This window comes from Apostichopus japonicus, chromosome 17, assembly GCF_037975245.1.
Source record: "Apostichopus japonicus isolate 1M-3 chromosome 17, ASM3797524v1, whole genome shotgun sequence".
In the NCBI taxonomy this organism is placed as follows: Eukaryota; Metazoa; Echinodermata; class Holothuroidea; order Aspidochirotida; family Stichopodidae; genus Apostichopus; species Apostichopus japonicus.
The window spans coordinates 557,786-567,882 of record NC_092577.1 but is presented as its reverse complement, the minus strand read 5'-3'; the positions used below and the strand labels follow the sequence as shown (position 1 = coordinate 567,882).

Below are 10,097 nucleotides of genomic sequence, written 5' to 3'. Positions count from 1 at the left end.
CTCTAATAATTTAATGTTTATTCATATATGCATAAACATTACCTGTCAATCATCTTAACCTTCGGCCTAACATATCAATCGTCCTTTTCCACTTCAATGAGCTAAATTATGTTTCCTTTTGATTTATGAGATTGAAATTTCATGAGCATTAAAATGACATGTTTCACACACTCTTGATGATACGAGGCGTGAAGAAAAAGAATATTCATCTAAAACGAGGTTACTAACTTCACCGTATATCAGTATATATGTTAATTTGTCCATATTTAGGGACTCAGGTATGGGTATAGACCAATAAATTAACGTTGATGTTTCAGAGCTTTGAACAAGTTAAATAGTTAAGTGAAAGTGATATTTTAAAAACATTTGCAACTTTACGAGGGTTTTCGCTCCAATTGCTGGAGATCAAATACCAATTGTTATAGCTGGCTGATAGGAGGCTCGTCTGTAGCTTGTTTTGTTAGCCGAGGTTGCATTTGAAAAATGGTCTCAAATTCGGTCTAGAATAATTTTCGATACAACTAGTCTTGTTTTAACCAATTTGATCCACCGATTCTCATTACAAAGAAAGTTATGGAAGAGGAACAAGTCATTCAATTACACTTTAGCAGGGGAAACATATTTGTTTGGAATTCTAGAGGTTTGTTTCCTTTTGGGGGCAATAGTGACCATAAACTATTATAAATCAAGTTAGACATATCGCTGATCTAGGCTACTTTAACACGAACAGTAGGCCTAAGCTACAACTGTTTTTCTATGCTTGATATGGAACAATTGTACAGTACAAGTGTGACGTTTGCGGGATTGGCGCATTAAGGGAAAGGCCAATATTATTTTCAGAAGTTTGTCATATTTGTCACAGATATTAAATACTAAACATTATACCAAAACATATGCTAGGCCTAAGCCTGAACACGTATTAAAGGCTGATTTAAAGTGGCAATTGATAATCTCAACCCCCTCCCCTTCAGTGGCGTCGCCAAGGGGGGGGGGGGCAAGGGGGGCACGTGCCCCCTGGAAAACCTAGTGCCCCCCGGAGTGCCCCCCCATCTGAGATTTGGGTTGGTAAAAAAATATATATATATTTTGTTATATTCAACTCCCATCATCTGAGTTGGTTTTTCATAAGGACAAAGAAGCACAGTAATTCGTATTTTCTTCAAATGAGCTGCGAGAAAATGAAAAAGTTAATCCTTGACCGTCGGGTATCGAAGTCGTAACCCGCGCCATCACAACAGGTGTCGATATTCACATTGAATGTGTCAGTGCTCACGCCTTACCAGCGGCTATACACGTCCGCTTCGCGAGCTACATGACTCATCGTTCAAAACAATGAATTTCCCTGTTCTGGCTGTGCTGCAGCCGTGTTTTTATTTCCTAGGAAGTAGGACGAATATTCAGAAATTCACTAGGTGCAGTCCAATCAAATTCCTGAAAATTAGTAGGCCACCCCTACTCTCCAGAGAACACTATTTCTGGACCTTTCTCATGATTCTGACATCAGAATATGCAAGAACGCGCTTTATTTTTTTCTGGACCAATGAGTAATATCGTTGCTCTGAACCCTAACCTTGATTTTGAAACAAATTTTTTTTTTGTGGACCCATATATTAACCCTGTTGTGTAGGGGGTGCAGAGGTCATTTGAGGTCAGATGCTTGTAGGAACAAATGGCGAATGTTCACACCTGCATACTGAGCCATACTCGATGTGTGATCAAACTTTGGATTGCATGGTGAGATCCCTGATAGGAGCCAATAACGATGCTGGAACCTGTTACATCTTAATAGATAATGGGAGAAAACGAGAAGGACAAGAAAGGAGTAGGGGGTCATGCACACATTAATTCAACAAATGTAGGTTCTATTGATAGGGTTAGGCATAATATCGACAGCATGTGGTTCACATCCTCTGCAAAATTCTGCGCGTTGTTAAAATCATTACCTCAAAAATAGCAATATCTGGAGATATCTTCAGATGGAATTTAGCATCAAATGTGGCACCATTTTGCATCTAGCCCATCCTCCGTATGCGAAAATTTTCCAGGGGGCACCCCCTCCCCTTAGACCCCTCCCCCAGGACGGCGATCCGTATCCACCTAAGTGCCCCCCATCAAATGCTGGTGCCCCCTGTGCCCCCCCAGACTGAAAAGTCTGGTGACGCCACTGCTAGTGTGGCATCGTTTATCGGTATTGGCCAATATCAGTGATATCGGTATCAGTAATGTGTGTAATTTACTGATATTTTGTTGAAAGTTGAAAATATGTTGGTTTATAAACCAACCCCATTCTGTGTCATTGTGATGCAATCTTATTACAATTTTGTGCTCTCTCTCCTAATGTAGAAAAACCTGAGGTAAAATACGTTCAAACACGTCCTTTACTTTAGGCCACCGCAAGAGAAGCATTAATTAAGTGATCAGCAATTACCTAATTAAAGTTCATAAGAAATTAACAAAGATTAAAAGAAATATGAAACATTTATATTTTTATTAGAATTCATTCATGTTCACAATGAAGTAACTGGTAAAGAGATAAGGTTGAACGAGCAGGGATGCAATGATTGAAATGAAGAGGGATTTAGTGCAGATATGGGTTAATGTTAGGCTACATATCTTTCTTTTCTGTTATCAGTATTGGATCAGTATCAGCCAAAAGTTGTATTTGAAATATCGGTTAAATTGGCAAAATCATCTAGTAACAAGATCAGTGCATTACTTGTACTGCATACAGTATGTGCAATCCTGTTGCTAAATATTACAGTTCTTCTTTATCATAATTATTAAACGAAACATTCTCTGGTTGTGTGGGGGGGGGGGGGTTAGGTAAGACATCTTCCAGAAGCAACTGTTTATTAATAACTTGATAATGTTTCTTCTTTTGTTGATAGATGTTAGGCTGCTCAGGGATACTCATCACATAGTTGGAGCACTGACTGGTTCACTCCCTCGAGCTCCAAGACAGAACAACCAGCTTGGTCTTCCATTAAAACTTATGCCAGAAGAGGCTTTTGCTCTTATTACTTATGGTAAGATGATGAACCCAAGACCAGTCCTTGCCTCACCCTACCCTTCACTTCACTTCCAGGGAATAATTTTTCCTGTATCTCATCGCAAAATGATATACAAGTGTATAGATAGCAGTTTTCTACTCAGGAACTAAAGATTAGTCGATGAGAGGAAAAATCCAGATCCTTTGGAAATGCTACACAAAACTTGAACACTAAATTATTTCTACCTCCCCTCCCCTCCCCCCCCTCTCCCCCCCCCCCAAAAAAAATACCCAACACTGGCCTTGGCGCATAATCAGCAGCAATGTAAGTTTTCAGTTCCATAATCTCTAGATTACTACTGTTACATAACAGCACATATAGTCTATGAGATACCAACCAGTGGTCACATAACAGCACAGATATACAGATGAGGTACCAACCAGTGACACAGTTGTTACATAACAGCACATACCTTTTATTATATAGTAACTTGAGTAGGTGGCTTCAAATAAACTAACATTCTGTGATTAACACAGGATATTTGGTAATAAGATGAATACATCTAGGCCTCTAAATTCATGATAATTGTATGCTAGTTAAATGCCAGAGGATTCCTTATCTGGCCGTAGACAAGGGCACAGTTTGCATTTGTCTGCCACTGGAAGAACATAAACACATTGTAAGCAGGTATAAAAGCAAGCTTCTGTCAAAGAATTTGACTGGATTTCCAGGTCTAACATTGAAGCAATTGTATCAACAAACATTATTTGGGCTGCTCCTATAATCCTGTATTAACAGTATTAAACTGTTTTACAAACTCACTCAAGGACCAAGCCAATGGCTTCACATCTTTCTTTAACTTTTCATTGGTAGGTGTTGCTAAATTGATGAGACTCAATCTTCCCTACCACTCCCAACATGATATTACCACTTTCCAGGAAGCAAGGAAGGAATCATTTGAGAAACAGGTGAGTTTCTCATTACAAAACCTGAGAAGGGACAGAAGTTGGGGAAGGATGAGGTGTGTTTCTATTCCTTCTATGGTGTGTTTCCATTCCTTCTATGGTGTGCTCGCTTTCTTTAGTGATCTTGCTTCAGGATAGGGGCTCTCTCTATCTGATAAATGTTAAAATAAAGGTTTGGCCAGAATGTGATCTGAACTTTAACTTAAAGTTGCAGTATGGCGGTGGAATACTAGCTTACTGAAGTAGCTGATTGGTCTGCTAGTTTAAACTGCAATCAACTTATGTTCCACCCTAAGGTAGTTCCTACTACTAGAATCTACTAACTAGCTTTGTCAACTGCAGTCTGATGGTGGGATACCTTAGCTTCTAAAGTAGTGGATGAGTCTGGTAGTTTAAACTGCAATCAGCTTACCTGCCACCCTAAGGTAGTTCCTACTACTAGAATCTACTAACTAGCTGAGGCAACTGCAGTATGATGGCGGGATACCTTAGCTTCTAAAGTAGTGGATGGGTCTGGCATTTCTGCTAGTTTAAACTGCAATCAGCTTACCTGCCACCCTAAGGTAGTTCCTACTACTAGAATCTACTAACTAGCTGTGTCAACTGCAGTATGATGGCGGGATACCTTAGCTTCTAAAGTAGTGGATGGGTCTGGTAGTTTAAACTGCAATCAGCTTACCTGCCACCCTAAGGTAGTTCCTACTACTAGAATCTACTAACTAGCTGTGTCAACTGCAGTCTGATGGCGGGATACCTTAGCTTCTAAAGTAGTGGATGAGTCTGGTAGTTTAAACTGCAATCAGCTTACCTGCCACCCTAAGGTAGTTCCTACTACTAGAATCTACTAACTAGCTGTGTCAACTGCAGTCTGATGGCGGGATACCTTAGCTTCTAAAGTAGTGGATGGGTCTGCTAGTTTAAACTGCAATCAGCTTACCTGCCACCCTAAGGTAGTTCCTACTACTAGAATCTACTAACTAGCTGTGTCAACTGCAGTCTTCTTTCCTCTTTTTTTGCAGAAGTCGATTTACTTGGAGCAGATGCAAGCGAAGGAGAACATTTATCGAAATTCAAAGCAATCTCAACTTAGCAAGAAGAAGAAGAGGAAACAGAAACAAATGAAGAAATACGAAAAGGAGAAACTTGAAACCTTACAAGCAGCAGAGACTGTCCCAGAGAATCCAGATGGCAGAGTAGGAGGAGCTAAGACATGTGACTGGGAAGTGGGAGCTAGAGATGATAGCAAGGTGAAAGATATGAATGTTGCTCATAGGGATTGGTTCCCCATCGTGGAAAAGAGCAGTTCAAAAGATGCGACCGACCAGTGCATTCTGGGAGACAGTAGTCAGGCTAGGGAGGGTCTAGATGAGATGGACATCGATGGAAATTCTAAGCTATGGAGTGATAGGAAGGGTCCTTCAACCAATCCAAACCAGTCAACAAGTCATCTCATTACATATTCAGGTGATGAAGACACTCCCACTGGAGTAGACGACAAACTAGAAGCAGAAAGACCACTTTCTTTGAATAATGTAAGAGAACTTCCCGCTTCCTTAGAAACAACAAGCTTGCAACAACTGCCTCCTCTTGTCAACGAGGACACCAACATGGACACCTCTCAGGGTAGTTCTAGCCTGACGTCTAATTGTTCTCGCCTCGGAATGAAGGACGGAGTTTCTGCTACACTTCCATATATGTCTCCCTCTACCTCAAGCACCAGCAATACAAATATACCACCGATAGATTTGAACTTGATAGACTCCAGGCTTGGTAAAGAGACTACTGAAGCAACTACCTGCTTCAGTATCCACATTAATGTGACAACATACCATAGTACCAAAGAGCAAACAATGCCAAACCCTTGTACAGGAAACTGCCCGCCAAATCTAGATGAAGTTAGTAAAGTAACAGATTCCAGGCCAGGAGAGACCAACACAGTCATTGAAAAAGAAACAAAGCTGTTGAAACTGAAACAAACAGATGGTGAGTCACATGTGATGGAATCTACCCTTGAGGGGATCAACGCTGCCACTGAGAGGATCAACGCTGCCACTGAGGGGATCAACGCTGCCACTGAGGGGATTAAAGCTACCACTGAGGAGATTAAAACTAACACTGAGGAGATTAAAACTACCACCGAGATTAAAGCTACCACTGAGGAGGTTAAAGCTACCACTGAGGAGATTAAAACTACCACTGAGAAGATTAAAACTACCACTGAGGAGATTAATGTTACCACTGAGGAGATTAAAACTACCACTGAGGGGATTAAAGCTACCACCGAGGGGATTAAAGCTACCACTGAGGAGATTAATGCTACCACTGAGGAGATTAAAGCTACCACTGAGGAGATTAAAGCTACCACTGAGGAGATTGAAGATCAAATGGCTGATGGAATGGTCGACCCCTCTCCTAAACAGCTCATCAAACCCGAAGAGAATAAGCAGGGCTGTGAAGAAGCAGACCAGTCATCATCACCAATGGACTTGCCAATGACCCAAGCTGGTTGTACAGTTACTGATAATGGTTGCCTCATTCAACTATTCACTGGTAAATGAACTGTAGAACTATTATTTCTGTGTATAAAGTATGTATTGCAAAAGGATTCTATGTATTGTATTGTATATTAAAGTAAACATGATTTACACAGTTAAGAAATTAAATTGATTAGACAAAATTTGCTTAATCTCATTGAGGAGGGGATGGCTTGGAACATGGTGGGGAGGGAGGGGGTGGTGGAAGGTTGGACAGTGAAGGATGTTACTTTATTTTATATTATTGTTTGTAAATAATATTCACTATATATATGTCATCAATGTGGAGAGATAGTGTTGCATAAACATGTACATACTCAATTCTTTCACAAGAATGAAGGCAAAGTCAAGACTAGGTACAGCTTGCAAGACCTTTATTTGTCGCAGAACTTGTCATAAATATTCAACAGAAACCCTTACTGATACCAGACTTGTTTGTGTTTTTGTTGCCAGAGACCGTCAACCCTGATATGACTGAAGTCAACGACTGGTCGTTCCCATCCACAGACCAGGAGAGGATACGAGCTGCTGTGTTTTTACATTTTTGGGAGCAGGGGTACTACTTGACGTCTGGAATGAAGTTTGGGGGAGACTTTCTAATTTATAAAGGTAATTTCTCATCCTGAATGATGAACTCTGTGTTATGAATTGCTCATCACTAGAAGTCTATATGAATCTCTTCTGCATTGATGGTATTCCCTGTGATGGAGTAATGTGGATGTCAGGTATCTTCATAACAACTAGAACTATGTAGAAGACATCAGGGATAAGTGATGTTTGGATCATTGAGCTGTTCAAACAGAATTAAAGATGAATAGTTGTTTTTAACAGTTTTATAGAAACTGATATTTATTTCTAAATGACAACAGAGGGTGGACATGTTGTTTTGTCGGTGTTCACCTTGTGTTCTCTGGGTGTTCACCTTGTGTTCTCTGGGTGTTCACCTTGTGTTCTCTGGGTGTTCACCTTGTGTTCTCTGGGTGTTCACCTTGTGTTCTCTGGGTGTTCACCTTGTGTTCTCTGGGTGTTCACATTGTGTTCCCTGGGTGTTCACATTGTGTCCCTTGGGTGTTCACCTTGTGTTTACGCAGTGTTCACCTTGTGTTTACTCAGTGTTCACCTTGTGTTTACTCAGTGTTCACCTTGTGTTTACTCAGTGTTCACCTTGTGTTCTCTGGGTGTTCACCTTGTTCCCTGGGTGTTCACATTGTTCCCTGGGTGTTCACCTTGTGTCCCTTGGGTGTTCACCTTGTGTTTACCCAGTGTTCAAGGAGCTGCTACTCTAGCATCTCCCTGCACTAAGTATTAGCAATAATTTACAATGCAGTTGGTTTGTCGAACATCACATAGTGTAGGTTGCTCCTTCCTAGGTGGTATCTTTATTACTGCCCAATATTGTTTTCATACGCACTTGGTTCCATTGCTCTATTTATTGGTCTATCTTTGCTTTGTTCCAACCAGGTGATCCGTTGTTGTACCACTCCACTTTTATTGCTGTTTGCCTCCCGTACCAGAAATCCATGTCTACACAGATGATCATTTCCTATGGCAGACTTGGCCCCATCGTAAAGAAAACTGTACTTCTCTGTTCCTTAGATGACCAGGGAAATGTGAGGTCTGTGTCACTCCAGTGGTCTGGAATATGAGCAGTCACCAGGGAAATGTGAGGTCTGTGTCACTTCAGTGGTCAGGAATATTAGCAGTCACCAGGGAAATGTGAGGTCTATGTCCCTTCAGTGGTCTGGAATATGAACGGTCACCAGGGAAATGTGAGGTCTGTGTCACTACCAAATGGTCTGGAATATGAGCGGTTACCAGGGAAATGTGAGGTCTGTGTCACTACCAAGTGGTCTGGATATACTGCACAGGTTCTCATTGTTGTCCCTCTATTTATGGTCATGTGTCTCAAAGGGGAGGTAAAGAGTACAGCTAAGGGATGTTACAGATCAGAATAGATTCAGTTCTAGATTACAAACATTTTGATTGTTCAAAAAATATCTCTTCTGACCAACTTTGAGAAGCTGTTATTATACTGCAACTGATTGAAATCTACATAAGACAATGGAATATAATTTTGTACCAATCAAAAAGTTTGATTTAATAATCTTCACCTTGACCAAGCATTGCATGGAATTACTTACTATTCTTTGGAGTAAAATTTTAAGTCTGGGTGGTGGAGGCAGGGGAACATTTTAAGTCTGGGTGGTGGAGGCATGGGAACATTTTAAGTCTGGGTGGTGGAGGCAGGGGAACATTTTTAGTCTGGGTGGTGGAGGCATGGGAACATTTTAAGTCTGGGTGGTGGAGCCAGGGGAACATTTTATGTCTGGGTGGTGGAGGCAGGGGAACATTTTAAGTCTGGGTGGTGGAGGCAGGGAAACATTTTAAGTCTGGGTGGTGGAGGCAGGGAAACATTTTAAGTCTGGGTGGTGGAGGCAGGGGAACATTTTAAGTCTGGGTGGTGGAGGCAGGGGAACATTTTTAAGTCTGGGTGGTGGAGCCAGGGGAACATTTTAAGTCTGGGTGGTGGAGTCAGGGGAACACAGGGGATTATGTCCTCTCAGTTCTGTGAAGAAACCTCAAAATACATACACCTTTGCCATAATTAAATTTAAAAAAAAAAATCATTTCCTTAAAGTAACGTGAACCCTTTTGTTATTTAAAAAGTTACCTTTTGTTTAAACATATTAAATAAAGTTCCCTAAAGTTGCAGAATTGAGAAAATTTAAAAAGTTAATTTAAATGCTCTATTTTGCTGGAAAGGCATTTCAATCCTTGAATTGGACTTATGTCATGTAATATTGTCCTGGGAGTTGTGGAAAGAGCTTTACATATTCACAAATGATTTTATACCAAAGAGCTACAATTAACATAGTAACTGAACAAACACGTTCTTCTTACAGTATTTGTCATTGATATCGCAATTTTCAAAAGTACATAATATTGGCTACACCAAAGATAGCATTTGCTTCCTGAAATTGGTGATGTAACCTTGAAGTGTAGGTCTAACAGGTGTTATTTTATGTTGATAAAGTGTGGTCAAGTGACTTCATTAAAAAATTAAAATATAAGAAAGAGCTCGTAAAAGTAGCAAATTTATCAAGTTCCCAACTTCTTCTGCTGTTGAGAAAAGTAAAATATCACAATTTACGCACTTTCTTGGGTATTTCTGCAGAATTTACTGTTATGTCAAACAAGGACTGCACTAACATCTACAATGGAAATGATTATGTAGCCTTTACAATAGATTCTGCTGTGTGATAGGACTTTATGTAAACCTTCATTGAATGCAAAGAATTTCCTTTGTTTCTATTGTATGATTTTACTTTGTTTCCATTGTATAAGTTTATCATGGATCAATTATAAACTGCTTATCCTACCAAGTCAATCTTCAAGTTCGCTCCTTTTATAATGTAATTTAAACAATTAAGCATCATGTGGGTTACTCAGAAAGACTTCTGAAACATTGAATAACTGTCTTAAAGTTCACATGAGAAAGAGTGAACCAAATGAGGTGGGGAAGGGTAGACAGATAATGACAGAGACAGATAATGCTTGAACTTACAGATAATGCTTGAACTTACATTGGTTTGGAGGAGTCCTGCTGT

General features: G+C 40.2%; 1 protein-coding gene across 2 annotated transcripts; it reads left to right on the top strand.

Annotated features, from left to right (window-relative positions):
* Window positions 1-96: 96 nt before the first annotated feature.
* LOC139984360 (uncharacterized) lies at window positions 97-9,877 on the top strand. Of its 2 annotated transcripts, none has more exons than XM_071998243.1 (6): window positions 97-219; window positions 2,889-3,026; window positions 3,864-3,958; window positions 4,975-6,505; window positions 6,943-7,098; window positions 7,951-9,877. In XM_071998243.1, exons 1-6 carry the CDS (start codon window positions 159-161, stop codon window positions 8,133-8,135), a joined length of 2,166 nt encoding a protein of 721 aa, XP_071854344.1. In that variant the 5' UTR covers window positions 97-158; the 3' UTR covers window positions 8,136-9,877. The 2 variants fall into 2 exon arrangements, with proteins under 2 accessions (XP_071854344.1, XP_071854343.1); XM_071998242.1 differs by lacking the exon at window positions 97-219 and adding an exon at window positions 334-640.
* Window positions 9,878-10,097: the final 220 nt, after the last annotated feature.

Excerpts from the sequence above, each read along its gene's own strand:
- LOC139984360 (XM_071998242.1), top strand. The coding sequence starts at position 574 with ATGGAAGAGGAACAAGTCATTCAATTACACTTTAGCAGGGGAAACATA. Across the intron at positions 3,959-4,974 it reads AGGAATCATTTGAGAAACAG|AAGTCGATTTACTTGGAGCA; the intron begins GTGAGTTTCTCA and ends CTTTTTTTGCAG. Across the intron at positions 6,506-6,942 it reads CCTCATTCAACTATTCACTG|AGACCGTCAACCCTGATATG; the intron begins GTAAATGAACTG and ends TTTTGTTGCCAG.